Genomic DNA, 16,351 nt, shown 5'->3' on the forward strand with positions numbered 1-16,351 from the left:
CAAGGTTAGGAGAGGGAAGAGGAAAGGTAGAGAAGGGTGGGGCAGAGGGGGTGGCCTGTGGCTCACAGCCTCTTTGGAGCTCCTCTGTTTGGTAGCACTGTGGGGTTGATTGTCCCATGGGTCATTCCTCAGAAACCACCTTATAGGGTGAGCTCCGGCCTCTGGTGAACCCCAGAGCCCCAGGAACCTCTCATCTGCTACAGATTTGGGAGGCAGAGGACTATGATTACCATGAGGGAGAAGCCATGGACCAAAGCTGACTGGGAATTCCCTGGCCACTGGACTCTGGAAATCTTAGGAATTACCTAAAAATTACCTCCAAGGGAAAAATAAAAAGCAAAAGTGAAGATTCCCCTAGGAAGCACTAGGGGGAGACCCGTCTCTGGCCTGGGAAGAGAAAGGAGAGACCAGGTCCAGAAGAATTTTAGACTATTCTTCTAAAAAATGACCACCGCTAGACAGACCAAACCCAACCCGTGTTTTAAGAGGAAAGCTGTGATCACTGAGTCATAATGACGGAGCTGGAAAGTGTCATGTTAACACCACCCGTCTCCCCACCTTCAGCCCAATGTGCAGTTAACAAAACTGGGGCTGGAGAGGGCCCAGGCCCGGGTTCAGAGATCCAGGAGTCCTCCTTATCCATGAGATGGGCCTGTTTCCATGGGCAAAGGTGCCTGTCAGGAACAACTACATAATTTGTGGGAACCAGTGCAAAAAGAAGACGCCCGGCCCTTTGTTCAAAAAGTAAGACTTTCAAGATGGTGACCGCAGAGCGTTAAACCAGACAGGAGTCCATGAAGCAAGCCTTCATTGGGGAAAGTGCCGGGAGAAAGGAGATCTCTCTTTGGGTCCCATGACTGAGCCGTCCATACCAGGTTCCACGCAGGGCATTTAAGGGAACTGGTATCTCCACGGTAATTACTCGAGCAGCTCTAGGGAGCGGAGGGTTGGCTAAGGAAGAAAAGCTCCCCCAACCCTTGGGGCGCGGGAGCGTTCTCTGTGCATCGAGTCCCCGTACCTCCCCCGCACAAGTCTTCCAGGAAAGAGGAATACCCTACCCGGCAGGGCTGAGAAGGGAGGGGAAATCCAACCAGAGCGAAAGTCGCACGCGGACAGCTCTGCCGGCCCCAGCTGCGCTGGCTGCATCCGGCGGTCAGCCACGGTACAACGCGCGGCTGCCGGAGCACCAGCGGGGCATTCCCGACCCGCGTCGAGCTTGCCTCTAGAGGGGTCGGCGGGCGGAGCCAAGCCGGAGAGCGAAAGGGCCAAGGAGCACTGCCCTTCTGTCGGCACGATCCGCGGGAGGGTGGCGGGCGGACGCCTAGACGGAGCGGCCCTACTCAGACCCCATCAGGCCAGTTCCCAAGCCTTTCCCTCCGACCTGCTCCCTCCCAGGGCGCGTGAGGGTGCGGGTGCGGGGTGGACCTGGTGTTGGGGGAAGTGATCGGCAAGGGAAAGGGGCAGGGCTGAAGGCCGAGGGTCCCCCGCAGAAATGCGCCCTCTGAACTGTACTGTACAGAGGCGCTCCTCTGCGGAATCCTGCAGCTGCTCCAGGTGACGCCCCCAAATCCACACTGGCGCAGACGTCACCCCGCACCGACCCTACCCCTCGGTCCGTCGGTGGTTCCCTTGGGTAGCTCTTCCTGCCACTCTGACTCTCCCCGCCCCCGCCCCGCCCAGCAGGCTGCGGTCCCTTTAAAGGCGCGCTGGTGTGGGGCCGCCCCTTCTCTCGGGGCTGGCTCGGGAGTAGCGCAGTCGCCAAAGCCGCCGCTGCCAAAGCCGCAGCCACTAGCCGGGTATGGCCATGGCGTCCCCGGCCATTGGGCAGCGCCCGTACCCGCTACTCTTGGACCCCGAGCCACCGCACTATCTACAAAGCCTGAGCGGTCCCGAGCCACCGCCGCCGCCCCCCGACCGGTCCTCGCGCCGCTGTGTCCCGGCGCCCCTCTCCACTGCGCCCGGGGCGCACGAGGGGCGCAGCGCCCGGAGGGCTGCCCGGGGGAACCTGGAGCCCCCACCCCGGGCCTCCCGACCCGCTCGCCCGCTCCGGCCTGGTCTGCAGCAGAGACTGCGGCGGCGGCCTGGAGCGCCCCGACCCCGCGACGTGCGGAGCATCTTCGAGCAGCCGCAGGATCCCCGAGTCCCAGCCGAGCGAGGCGAGGGGCACTGCTTCGCGGAATTGGTGCTGCCGGGCGGCCCCGGCTGGTGTGACCTGTGTGGACGAGAGGTGCTGCGGCAGGCGCTGCGCTGCGCTAGTAAGTGTGAAGGCAGGGGAGGGGCGCGCGGGGAGACCGCAGTCTGGGGGCGAAGGACTGGTAGGGCCCTGGGGCAGGGAGAGAGGAGCCATTACACTCTCTGGCTCCAGGGGAGCCCCGACCATAAGGAGGTAACCCCTGGGGACAGTCCGCTCCTTAGCTCCCTGCCCGGTATCCTTTAGTGCCTGCCCACTGCCTAGGTATGGTTATGCGGTAGTTAACAGATACCTGTCTCCTGACAGGTGCATACCTCGGCCCTACACACACACACACACACACACACACACACTCGCACGCAGGTTGTGGGGGGTGGGTGGGTGATGGCCTCGGCGACAAGGTCATTCTGTTATCTCCCTGTGCACCCTCATGGTTTCGTTGTGAGTTCTTGGGAGTGGGTTGTGAGACTGCTGTTGAGATGACCGTTTGACCTTTGCTTATTAGGGTTACTGACAAAACGCTTGTTTGTCGGCTCAGACCTCTCCTCCAGGCTCAGACCTCTCCTCCAGTGGGACCTATTGGGACAGGGAGGAGACCTTGTTAGGCTTCGGATAAAGGCAGGCTGTGAGACTGAAGAGAGCCTGAAGTCACCTTGAACCCATGCCCCCTCCTGCCTTTCGCCTCTGGCCCCTCAAACCTTTGGACTCTGCTCCAATGTTTGGCTGTGCCCTGCCTCCTCCCCTTCCTCCTCTTGGGTTCCTGCCCTAGTCGTCGTGCTCTAACATTACTCAACTCCTGACAGGGTCCCTTCATCTCCACAGTTCTCAGGCCCCTCCAGTCACCTCCTGAGCCAGGCTCTTCTCAAAGCCAGAAAACACTGGGCCCCCAGTGTATACATTTTCTGAGCTAATCTTCAGTTTTCTTGGGGGTTTATTATTTTTCTCCTCCTACAGTTAGGGGTGCGTATGCCTTTAATAGGTGTCCACCCTCCACCCCGTCCCCGGCATTTGCTCTTGCGTGTTTAGCAGAGGATATCCACAGCCATGTGTTCATGTGTTTACATGATATTTCAAATAACTGAAGCCCAAAGCACAGACAATGGCACAGCCTCTAACAAGCATCTCTGGAAATGGATTGTGGTTTGCGTCTTTCAGCAAAGGCCCTTCCCCCATGACAGCAGCCTTACATCTCCCATCCAACTGTAGCGTTGGACAGCAGCAGCGATTTCCACATCAGGAAAACCTTACCTTTTTTCTGCCTGCAGTCTGCAGCCGAGGCTGTTCAGTGTGCTACCCGCTGCAGCTGGCTGCAGGGAAATAGAGCTCAGACTCTAAGCCTGGATCAACTGGAAGGGAAAGATTGGAAGGGCAAGTGGGTGCTGCTCTTTCCTCCACCAGAACTCCCAGTTCAGGTGCTAATTAAGAAGGAAGGAGCAAAGGTTTGTAGAGGTACATGTTGTGGGTAGAGGGGCTGCTGTCCTTTGGTAAATGCCTTTGACTGCAGTAGAATCAAGTGCAACTTACCCTTGCATGTGTCGGCAGCTTTTGCACTTTCGAGATTCCCTTACTGCATCCAACAACCCCTATACACAAAGAGAGAGCCGGGAGCCTCAGTGAAATGAGTTTTATTATAGCTGGAATCCCAGGAAATCTGCTTCATTGGCATTCTAGTTTGTAGTTAGACTTTGGGGAGCTATATCACTTGTTGAAGATTTTGCACATAGTTTTGTGATTTTCTCTTTCTGGTTTGGTGATAGTGGTGCCTCTTGCGTGTGCCTGTGTGAGATACTCCATGATTAAATGAATTGATCATCATGTCACATCAGAATTGTCGATCTCCTTTGATTAAGTCATACATCATGTCTAGTGGCAGGAAGACTCAGGCCCCCGGGCAGTACCTCTGACTTTGTGTGTGACTTGGTGAGGTCTTTTTACTTTCCTGGGCTCTCATGGCCCCCCACATAGTTGGTTTAATACTAACGATGTCTGAACACCGGAGAGAAAGCAAAACTGGAATCAAGGGGCTACAAAAAGGAGTCTCTGTTTGTCATGATTAATATTTAACTAATTGTGAACCTATGGCTGGATGGCAAAAGTTGAGAAACGTTCTGATGTGCAGATGAGGGCTGGCAGGTGGAGACATAGCAGGCCAAACTCGTGGAGCATCTTTCTTCAAGTTGAAGGGTCTGATTCCATGGTGGGGTTGCTTTGTTTCATCTTCATTTTGAAAAGCAAGTGTTAGAAATAGGGCTTTAAAAAAATCATACTACGCAGTAGTTAAGAGTACAGACTGGAACCAGAGCCCTGGGTTTGAATCCTGACTACCACTTAGTCCCCATGTTACCCCTGGACGTCTCTGTGTTCTGCTTCCTTGTTTAAAAAAAATGGGGATAATGATATTACCTACTTCAGCATGTTAATGTGAGAATTAAATGGATTAATATACATAAAGCACTCCAAACAGGGCCTAGCAAAATGCAATATGAATGTTTAATTCGATATGATTGTTATTGTCCCCTCCTATCTAACAGCTGTAACAACTAGTCTGGGCTCGTGACACCTCCTAGGATTACCTTTCGAAGCAGTGAGTACAATTCGCAAACTCTGCCTGGTTGCTGAGCTAAGTGGGGAGGTGACTGCCATAGGCATCCCAGAAAATTTGGGTATTAGGCGTCCTGTAGAAATGCCACTCCTACCTGATGTCCTGCTGTGGCTGAGGAGACCCTTCTGTGCCTGGCACAGGCGCCACGAAGTCATTGGCTCCTTGTCTTTGTGTTACTTGCACCTAGCAGAGTGCCAGGCACACAGCAGGGTCTCACTACGTGGTGAGTGATGAAAATGATGGCTTGTTTGTGCTATTAAATATCCCTGCCCTTGGAAACAAGCAGGAGAGCATTGGGTATGTGAATGACATCTGTCTGCCCAGGAGGCTGACACTGGGTGGGAACCATGTTGGCAGAAGGAGCTTTTAGTAAGGAAAACATTTTAGAAAACACTCTTCCCACTGTCTGTCTGCCTTTTTAGCAAAAGTTCATCTAACCTAAGCTTACCCCACTTCAAGGTCTGTAACCAAGCTCTGGTTAATGCTGGATTTGTGAACAGGGAAGTTCAGAGTTAATATTAATTTCTAGGATTAAAGAAATCATAGTTGTGAGATAGAGAAGGAAATCCAGTGGTGACATGTGGAAAGACAGAGAGAGAAAGAAAGGTTGTGTGTGCACATGTGTGTGTTTTGGGGTAGGGGTGGTGGTGAGGGTGAGAATGCATTTCTAGCATTCTAGTGGGGAATGGTCAACAGCAAGTAACCAGAGAAACTCACTGGCTGCCCTTTGACTTTGTTCTCAGGGACTTTCCCTTACAGATGATGTCCCTTACTCTTCCTTCTGTAGAAGGTGCATGGAGGTGGCCTTTTACCTTTCATCTCATTTTGGTGGCTGCGTAAGCCATCCTGGACCAGGGAATGGTCTGGCACTTGGAGAAACCTAAGCCTTACTCAAACCCTCCTGGAGATGCTTAGACACACCTTGACCATTATCAGTGAATGCCACCTGTCTGCTCCTGGAGTCAGAGTCTCTCTCCAGAGGGGTGTTATTCAGGGCTGTGAAGTGTTAAGTGATTGGAATTACATGGTTGAAAGGGGGGCCCTCTAACCTCCCGACTCTGTGATAGATTTTAATGATGTTGTGAATACAAGGCCCTGCCATGCAGCCCTCAGGGAAGGGCACCGGGACTATTCTTATTAAGAATGTCTGATGTCTCCGAGGCCTCTAGTCTGGTCTCTCTAGTCTTGCTGCCGCACTATTGGCCGGGTTCAACTCTACTTTCTGCACTTTCTGCACAGCTGGAAGCACCTGCATGACAGCCCCCGATCCTGCAGACCCATCCCCCGCTTGTGCGTTCTTTGTGAAAAAGGCTCCTAGGACATTGGCACTGATTCTTCCTGTAGCAGAGAAAGGTCTTCATTTCAGGCCTCTCAGAAATCATCCTGTGTTATTCTCGCGGCTTCTGTATTTGTTTACCTTGGGCACTTGGAAGGTATTTGTGCACCCAGCAGCACTGAGTGTGCGGTGTGTGTTTTCCTTGATTTAGCCCCATGTTTGGCTTTAGAGTTTAAGAAAATGAAGCACAGAAATGGTTATTTTGTTGTTAAAGATTGTGGGAATCCCCCACTCCCAAGCCCTCTCCTACCCCTGGCTCTAATTGGGGTCTTCTTCTTGGGCAAGGTCCTGTTGGAGGATGTGTATGTTAGGGGCCAGGGAAAGGACCTGGAATGCTTTCAAAGAGGCCTTCTGAGCTCCCCACGCTGCAGCCCGGTTTTCCTCTCCTCCCTGCTTCCTGTCTTATCAAAAGATGAAAGTGAAAGGATTAAATGTGCGCTTAATTTTCCCCACTATTCATCAGAGCATGAAATTTTCTGATTATGGAGTGCGGGGGGCTTGAATCCCAGGTACAGTCAAAAATGATTAATGCCACTTGTCTGCCAGCCTAATTAGACTTGGTAATGAACGTGTGTGTTTGCCTGCTGATCCTGCGGAGTTATTAGGTGGAAGTGAATTGACATCTCCTCGCAGCATTGAGGGTTTGGTCTGCTATCCTCTCTCTTCTCCCCAGTTCTACTGGCTAGCCAGCCTGTGCCAAGCCTGGCAGGTAGTCCCTGAGTGACAGAGAAAAGACAGCCCCCAGCCCAGTCCCAAGGGCCCTGCTGGGTGGGAGAGTGAATTTATCCTGTCAGGGAGCCACTTCCTGTGAAGTGTGAGCAGATCAGGGGCCAGAGCTCAGGAGAAGCTGCCGCAAGGCCGAGCCCAGGTCTGAGAATGGGCACAAGAAGAATTCTTCGCATGTCAGTGGTGTCTTTTCCCTGAAGAGCCCAAAGTGTTTTCAAGCCCGCTGCTACATTCATGCTCAAAATAGCTTCATGAGGTCAGAATACAGGGATACAGGGATGCTTAGTTCAGTTGAAAGGGAGTTACCTGGTCAGGAGTTACCTGCTGGCTTTGCCAGGGACAGTGGTAAAGTTAGAACCTCTCGGGCAGGCCTCATTCTGACAGGTCTTCAAGGCTGTCCTGACGTCTCAGGCCTTCAAGCCATTTCCTCCACTTTGGGCTTCAGATCCAGCACCTCTGTGTGAGAGGCAGTTACCTGAGATGGGATGGCCATGGGTGGGTCCCAGCTCCTGCACCCCAGTGTTCTCCCACAGGGCTCTCTCTGGCTCCCACACCCACCCCTCATCCCTCAGTTTCCCCATGGAGGGCAGCTGCTGGCACTCTTGCCCTGCCCAAGCTTACTATGAAGGCTGCTGAGGAACCTGTAAACACATCTCTGGCCTCACCAGAGGCCCTTCCTGTTCGCATTCCTCAGATGGCAAGGTGAGTATCCTTGGGTGGGTGAGTATTTGTGGGTGTGCAAAGCATGCAAGCTCCCCACCCCCAGCCCTTCTGAGGGAACCATGTTCCTGGGGCTCAGTCAGCACCAGCTGGCACAATGTCCTTCTCACAAGCTTGCAGACCTGGGTCTGTGCTGGTGGCAGGATGTTTTCTGCCTCCCTGCCGGGTCTCGCTCCCTTTCTGCTGACTCTGGGCACCTGCCCCTCCCGCAAGGCTCTTTCTGACTCTCCAAGGCTGGGTGGGGAAGGGCTGGCGGCAGCTGGGAAGGCCGGGCCTGACTGGGGAGATGGTTTTGCATTTAGTCATTTTCAGTTTTTTTCCAAGAGTTTTGGCAAACCTCTCTCCACATGTTCCAGGCTGGATCTCAGGGTCGGAAGGGGAACAGAGCCAGTTTTGGGGCTTAGGGGAAACAGCAAGGAGGCTGAGGTGATGATGTTAGACCAGGCAGAAGGCTGGGTTCCCTGGGGGCACTGGTTTAAGTGGAATAAGGTCGGAGCTTGGGAGCAGTCATGGGTTGCCCCACCCCAAGGTCAAGACTATCTTGACTCAGACCTGGGGAAGCCACTTTTGAGTTTTTTCTGAAGCACTCATAACCATGCTGAGGAGACTCAGGCAGAGCCTGGTAGACCCCAAGAACTCTCCGTGGTGTGGTCTTTGGCTGAAGTGGCCCACAAGGCCATGCTGGGCCTGTTCTAGCATGCCTGTGGTTCCTAGAGTACACAAAGGTTTGTGAGAGATGTACCTATCGGAAAATTTTTGAGGTTTGATTCTCTTTTTTGCCCTTTTTGGAGAGGAAGGAGGAAGAGCAGTGGGGTCCCTCCTGGCATCGTAGCATGTGTCCAGCCTCCCAGGGGAGAATGCCTCACTTTGGCTGAGGAGTCTGGTGACCCCTGGGAATTGTAGCACGTTCCAGATTTTCTTTCGGATTTTCCTACCTATAACTACTGCCCTGGCTCCATTTGAGGGCATGGGGCAGAGGGTTGAGGGGGAGTGCAAGATGTGCGTGCTGAGGGTCTGCAAGAGGGTGGTGTTGGAAAGACCTGTCTGTTCATTTTTGTGTGGGACTGAGCAGGTGAGTGGATGGCTGAGTATGACATTTACCTGTGACAGGTTTATTCTTCAGTGGAGGGCCTGTGTGCCACCTTCTTCTGAGGTGATGATGTTATCCTGTGTGCTCCCCATTCCTGTTTTTTGAACAAACATATTTCCAGGGTGGGGCAGGTCTTATTTAGACGTCTGCAGTGGCCATTGGCTGGGGCTGCTAGAAAATTAAATCATGGCTTACATAGACCTTTAAGAAATCAGACTCCAGGTTTTCATGAAAGTCAGGCCAAAAAGAAGAGCGATGTTCTTACTTTTTAAAAATCCTTTTCTGTTTTGTTTCTACTGGACGCTAGAACTGGAAAAGAATTACCATTGTGTTTGCTGAAGATACAAGCTGGCATTCTGTGAAGCTGCTAGGATGAGAATATTCACATGGAACAGGAAGAGTTGAGAATGGCAAAGAAATTGTCAGAGCAGATATAACTTTGTTGCACTTGGCGGTCACTAAGGCCGTTTGGTGTGTACCGCCTCTGTCAGGATTGCAGTTTTCTTGTTTGGTCGATAGAGCTGATGTAATCAGGGCCATCTCATAGATGAGGAAACACAGCATTCAGGGAAGTCAAATGACTTCACTAAGATAACCCCGATCATTAGTAGCAAAACCAGCACCAGAACCCAGCACGGCATTTTGCCTTAGACTAACATCATTGATCACGCAAGTTAGTTGACTTCACTTATTCATCTGCTGCCCTTCTGCCGGTGAATGCTGAAATGTCCAAAAAGGGAGGTACAGAAAAAAAAGGAAGGTGAGCCATATACAAGCTAGATAATCAGCCAGGACGGGGTAATTGAGAGTTGGCTCCACTTCAGCCCATTTTCAACAATCAGTTCCTAAATTGATTGTCATCATGTGTAAATCATGAGATCTTTAGACAAAGGGTGAAGTTTTTCCACATCTTAAGATGAAAGAAACAAATGTGTCTCACCCCGTTCCCACCTCACCCCGTAGGTGTGCAGTGTGTGAAGGGGGTGGGCCTGGAAATGCAGGTGGAGGATCTTTTTCTGTTCCACTCCTCCTTCTTGCCATGACCCAGCTGTCAGAGCTCATGACACAGGACTAGTCAGGGACCAAAGTGAAATTAACAGACTGGATCCTAGAGCGGACAGCTAGGGTGAAGAAGAGATGGATAGGGACTGGACAATAATCTGAGGTTGCCTAATGGACCTCTGGCTCTGGCCCCACGAGAAACAGTACATCTGGGGAAACCTCCCACCTCTAAGCCAGCTCGGACTCTGTATATTTCTCCAGGTCCGTCTCTTATTTGGGAGCAGGTACCACTGCTTATTTTTCTTGCTGATTTGCAGGAGGCTGTTTTTTCTATCCAAGTTGAATGGAAGTTGCAGACTTTGTGGTTTCTGCTGAAAGAATTATGTGGGTTTTTTGCATCTGAAGAAGGTATTAACCTCCCCCCGCTCAAAAAAACTTCAGAGATGCCTTATTATTCAACTGGAACAACAGATTCCAGTTGTAACATGAGAGTTTTGAGAGAAATGTTGAGCATATTGTCCATGAATGTCTATCCTAGCGATGACCATCTGGAGGTAACCTTTATATAAAATAGGGTGATAATATATTGTACCCCAGCAAGTAAGACGGTGAAGGTTGTTGCTTCAAATTATGCCAGACTTTGGCTGGACTTGCCTCCAGCATGGAGGTCATTGAGTCATCGCTTAGATGTTAGAGACAGCAAGAGGTCATTGCAGGCATTTCCCTGCCTCTAGGTAGTTCTCCTCCCAGACCATCATTACAGTAGAAAAATCTATCTAGTTTTCCAAAGGTCAGGAGTGAAGATCCTAGAGCTTCTGAAAGCCCCATCTCCAGACTCTGCAGTTCTTTCCTATTGTCTTTCCCAGTGACTTAACCTGTCAAAGAACAGCTCAGTGATGAGGAGAAAAGAGAAGTGAGGTCAGCATATTCTGCAGCCCAAACGGGGCATTCGGAAGGGATTTTCCCCGCATTACATGTGCCTTTTTCTTTTCTTTCTTTCTTTCTTTCTTTTTTTTTTTTTGAGATGGAGTCTCGTTCTGTCGCCCAGGCTGGAGTGCAGTGGCGCGATCTCGGCTCACCGCAACCTCCACCTCCTGGGTTCAAGTGATTCTCCTGCCTCAGCCTCCTGAGTAGCTGGTACTACACAGGCATGCCACCACATCCAGCTGATTTTTTTTGTATTTTTAGTAGAGATGGGGATTCACCGTGATAGCCAGGATGGTCTCAATCTCCTGACCTCATGATCCACCTGCCTCGGCCTCCCAAAGCGCTGGGATTACAGGTGTCAGCCACCACGCCTGGCCGTGACTCATATTTTAAAGTTCCCCCAGCAGCCCCATGTTCTCTTCTTTGAGGGCAGGGATGGAAATGAGCCCTTGCCTGTGCTCAGCCAGGCAGGACTTCCTGGGCCTTCTTGGAGATCTTGGGTGCAAGGACTAGAGTTACAGCAGAGCAAGGAACTTGGCTCCCACCCCTTGCTTGATGGTCCCAAGTGTCATTTCAGGACCTGGACTTGTTTATGCCCTTCTTCTGGTACAGAAGTTGCTTGGTAAACTAGAGAGGGCCACAACAAAGGCTATGGGCAGCTCCCTTCTCCCTGAGGAAGCATTAGGGAGAAAGAACCAGTCTGCAACTGAGGAAGGGTGGCATCCGAGCACAGACGTGTAAGTGCATCTTCCACAAGAGATTTTGCAAGTGTGTGATTCCTCTGAGGTGCATTTCCTCTGGTTAAGGGAGAGGTGTCCCTGCTGGGCATGGTGGCTTCACACCTGTAATCCCAGCACTTTGGGAGACTGAGGCAGGATAATCTCTTGAGTCCAGGAGTTCAAGACCAGCCTGGGGAACATGGTGAGACCTCCACCTCCACAAAAAATATAAAAATTAACTGGGTGTGGTGGTGCCTGCCTGTAGCCCCAGCTACATGCTGGGAGGTAAGAGAATCACTTGAGCCCAGGAGGTCGAGGCTGCCGTGAGCCATGATTGGACCATTGTACTCCAACCTGGGCAACAGAGCAAGATCCTACCTCAAAAGAAAAAAGAAAAAAGAACAAGTGTCCCTCCTTCATGTTAAACTGGTCTCTGCTGGTGGTTGACAGGTGAGTCCTGTCATCTCTGGGCAGCCTGGGAGGGGCACCGCTCTCTAGTGGCTTTTCTGGAAGGCTCTGCTGCCTGTCTGGTGCCAGTCTTCTGTCTTGGACTGGGCAACAGGGCCTCCCAGCACTTTTCTACTAGGGCTTGGCAGCTTCTGGGAGTCACAGTGAGGGAACACCTGCGAGTACTGGGGCAAGAGAATAACATTTCTGCCCTTTTGTGAGAGACTGATCTTTTCTCACCACCCCACACCCATAGGGTCGCATCCTCTTCTGCTCAGGTATCTAGTCTCAGATAAATGAATGGCCTGACCCTCTTAAAGCAACACCACCTCCTTATGGGCCCTTCCCCCACCTGGGCTTAGCACGGGAGGATGTGAATTAGCCCCAGTTTGTCCCTTAGGAGCCTGTACAGCTGGTGAAGCATTAGTAATCCACCATCCCCAAAGAAATCCATTAACGAGCTCCTGGGCTGGGCACGTGGTGTGAGGTAACCGATCACTTCTGTCGTCTGAAACTTTGGAGACATTGATTTTCAGACTCACAGGCGCGACTGAGTAGTGAGGCTCGGGGCAGGCTCTTCCCTGCAGTCTGTTTGGTGGGGGCATTTTTATCTTATCAAGCTAAAAGCCCCAGGAATAGAAAGTTTTCCATTGGGGGAGGTGGAGGGGAAAGGACCTCAGTGTGAAGAGAGAAGGATCGTCAGTCAGTCGGTGCATGTACCAGAGCCTGAGGGCCCAGGTGACTGTCCGGGTCATGCGAGGCCCAGGGCCCTCCCCGGGGCCCTCCCCCACCCGGCACTCCACCCCTGACGCCAAGCCTGGAGAAAAGCTATTGATCTCCTGTGCTGAGATGACTGAGGGCCAGGAGGAGAAGGCCACCACTGCCTGCTTTGGGACGGTCACTGCTCAGCTCCAGCGGCTCTTCTGCAGGCTCCCGAAGAGCCACTCGGTCTCCAAAAAGCACCAGATCCTGCAGAGGTTCCGCAACGGGGCCCGGAGGGCTCGGGGTAGGTCCAAGCCAATCTGGTTGGGGGAGCTTGGGTTCTGAGGCGTCTGCTCCTGGCCTCTCCCATGGAAAAGGAGTACAGGATCTTTCTGGCAGTCTGCTGTTTAGTGCTGAGTTCAGCACCACTCCTTGGCCCTCCTGATTCCACAGAGACAAAGGCTTAGGTACTGTCACCTTGCCTGGTATGGGCTGAACAGCCAGACCCAAAGGACATGGTCTGCTTGTTTCGGAGGCCTTGAGTTGGTAGTGGATTTTAACAACTTTTTGTTGGCTGAGAATTAGGGCCAAGCAGTCGTCTTAATCAGGATCACTGAGCTGGCAGAATATGGGTATCTCAGATGGCCACTATTTTCCATTCTGCCTATCCTGTAGCCCTTCAGACCCTGCTGAGCTGCTGAATCAGCCTTCTGAGGACCAGGGAACAGTGACGTTTCCCAGGCAAAGGCTTCTTACCTGCAGAGTTAGTGAAGGTGCAGGCCGCATGGGGCTGGAGGCTGCTGGGCAGAACACAGCTGGACAGGAGCCCTGGCCTCGGGAAGTGGCCAGATCACTGATTCCTCTCCTGAGCACTAATTAGGGCAAGAACAGTCCTTGCCTGAAGAAGGATAACTGGACGGCATAGCAGTGAGTGAAAGATAAGAGGCAGAGACAACAGCAATCCAAATCATCATAGGACCTTAGGTCATCCCATGCCCCTTTTCCAACGAAAGGAAGCTAGGACCAACAAAAGGCAGCCTGCTGGTGGCAGTGCCAGGACCAGGAACCCTGGGCACGTGCCTTCCAGCCTTGGATTCCTTCCGCTGTCTCATGCGGTCCACAGCATCTTACATTTCTGTAGCACTCTCTGCTAAAGACTCAGAGCATTTACGTTTGTTTGCTTTCACTATCATTTATTCCCTCCAGATCCTGGTGTGGTGGGAATGGGAAGGGGATTATTCTGTTTCACAGATGAGACAGCTCACACAAGTAAGGCCCCCATTGAAGGTCATTGCCATCCGGCCGGGTCTGGAACCCGCGTCTCTTTAACGATTGGCACTCTTTAGGGCATACACACTTTTCTTGGGCCCCCGTCCCCATTTTTCTCTATACTTCTCTCATATACTTTCAAGAATCAGTGGGGATCTAGGCAGGGCACCACACTAAGTCGTAGGAATGGGACTAAAATGAAGTGCCATCTCTGGGCTAAGTTTTTGGAAGCAGAGTTTTAAAAAACAATAGGATCTTGACTGTGAAAAATACGACTTTTCTGATTAAGGCTTTCCCTCTTGAGAAGTGGAAATTTTAATTGAACTAGACCTAATCCCCATTTGAAGACAAATATTCCTTAGCCAGCCTGAATAATTTATCCTCATCGATAGCCTAATACATACTGTGACCTTCACTGAGAAGAGAATTGGCCACCGAGTTCCTCAATTTAAATGCTCACGAGCGTGTTGGTATTCATCCTCTCTTTCCCTCTCCCTTACTCTCTAAGAATTATTCAACAGATCATTTCCTTGCTCCTCTGCTATTCAGCCCAAGGAGTTATAGATTTAAGTAAAATCAATCAGGGCTGAAGTGGCAGCATTAAGGTCAGGGCACATACTGCACTGTGGCTGTGATGGGCTTGCTTAACTTGTGTTAGCATTTGGGCTTAATTGACAACAGAGGAGGGGAGAAGACAGGATGCTCATGATGATGGGAAAGGTGGACTGCAGACTGTGGACGTCTGGAATATCCTAACTCACTTGCAGCCTGGAGTGTGGCATTTAAGAAAATGTGCTTGGTGGCCAGGTGCAGTGGCTCATGCCTGTAATCCCAGCACTTTGGGAGGCCAAAGCAGCCAGATCACCTGAGGTCAGGAGTTCAAGACCAGCCTGGCTAACATGGCAAAACCCCGTCTCTACTAAAAACAGAAGAATTAGCTGGGCACAGAGATGGACACCTGTAATCCCAGCTACTCGGGAGGCTGAGGCAGGAGAATTGTTTGAATCTGGGAGGCAGAGGTTGCAGTGAGCCAAAATCATGCCACTGCACTCCAGCCCGGGTGACAAAGCGAGACTCCATCTCAAAAAAAAAAAAAAAAAGAGAGAGAAAAGAAAACAGACTTGGAGCCAGGCTGCCTTGAGTCAGGATCCTGGAGTTACCACTTTCTGGCTCTAGGGCCTTCCTCCTACAGATTAGCCTCTCTGAGCCTCGTTTTCCCAAGTATCAGATAGTGCAGAAGATCCCAACTGGTGTGGAGTGGATTAAACGTCAAACAGTTGAAACCATGCTTGGTGCACAGAAAGCCCTGCACTGGGAGATGCTGGTGCTGAGTGCCCCCAGGAAGACTTTTCAGAACTGTTCCCCGTAGGTCACTGGGACAAGCCTGCAGCACAGTTGTCTGCTCCTCCATTGTACCTGGGCCAGGGTGGACTACCTGCATCTCAGTGGGAGAGATAGGATTTGAAGGTTGCCCAGGCAAACATAGAGGAGATACATAAACTCATAAACAGATTCCCTGGAAAAATTCCTATCATTGAGTTTACTACATCACATAATTAACAGGCAGAGCTAGATTAGCCCACTGGGTATCTTTAGGAGCTAAGCAAGCATGTCACCAAGGAGCAAGTCATATGTCATTTTAAAAGGCTGCTGGGGGGTCTGCGGGAAACAGGCCTGGGTCTCTCCAGAAGTCTCTGGTGGTCCTGGCTGCAGCGATGCAGCTGTAAAGAAGCCTTTGTGTGTCTCCAGCAGAGAGGGCCTCTGACATAATCTATTTACTTTCCTTCTCACTGCAAAAAAGCCTGCTTTCGCCCAGTTGATGATTGGCATTTTGAATGGCTGCAAGTGACATCAAAGCAGGTGTGGAAAAACCAGTTGGATGTAGTAGCCTGGCTGTCCCATGACGGACTGAACCTGCCTGCTCCTGGCCTCCTGTGACCTCCTGGCACTAGAACTGGGCATACCTGCGGTGCATTCATATCTGTATTTCTGCACCAGCTTCATCTGCCATTCTGCAGTTTGCATATGCCCAGCCAGGTCTCCTTGCAGTCCTATTTGGCTGTCCTTATCTTTGGGGTCTGTGGCATACTACCACAAATATACTCCAGGCTAACAAGAAGCTAGGCTGCCCTTTGCCCCTTCTCAGAGATGATTGCCTGCCTTAAACACAGAAACACAAGCAAACAAAAGCAACCCTCCCCTCCTCTTTCCATATGTGTCCCTCACCTTTACAGCCCAAATCCTTTGTCAGCTACTCAGGGTCCTCCGTCTGTCTTCTCAGGGGCCCCAGGGATGGCTGAGAGGGCCCAGAGCCCAGGGCTGGGGGACTTCTGCTGCTTTGTCTCTCTTACACCCAGAGCAGAGTGACACATGCCTAGAGGAGGGGCCCCTCCTGAGCAGGCCTGGGGCCGAGAGGGTATCTGACAGCTCCACACTGGCTTTGGATACCACGGGCTTGTTGCTATTTGTTGAGTTCCCTTAAACCCAACTGCCTACAGTGTTTAAAATTATTTTTATTTTCTTAAGGTGCCTGGCAATAGGATTTCTTTTTTCCCGTGGTGATGATCAAACCAGTATATCTCTTTACTGAGCTCGCTCACTCTCTCTCGAATCCTTTCAC

General features: G+C 51.5%; 1 protein-coding gene across 2 annotated transcripts in view; it reads left to right on the forward strand.

Moving 5' to 3' along the window:
- Window positions 1-1,698: 1,698 nt before the first annotated feature.
- RASSF5 (Ras association (RalGDS/AF-6) domain family member 5) overlaps window positions 1,699-16,351 on the forward strand; it is a 77,621-nt gene continuing 62,968 nt past the window's right edge. For both annotated transcript variants that reach the window (XM_011937422.1, XM_011937426.1), the window contains exon 1: window positions 1,699-2,255. In XM_011937422.1, coding sequence (XP_011792812.1) covers window positions 1,799-2,255 — 457 coding nt within the window. In that variant the 5' untranslated portion in view covers window positions 1,699-1,798. The remainder of the gene's footprint in view (window positions 2,256-16,351) is intronic.

Source organism: Colobus angolensis, unplaced genomic scaffold, assembly GCF_000951035.1.
Source record: "Colobus angolensis palliatus isolate OR3802 unplaced genomic scaffold, Cang.pa_1.0 Scaffold100, whole genome shotgun sequence".
Classification (NCBI taxonomy): domain Eukaryota; kingdom Metazoa; phylum Chordata; class Mammalia; order Primates; family Cercopithecidae; genus Colobus; species Colobus angolensis.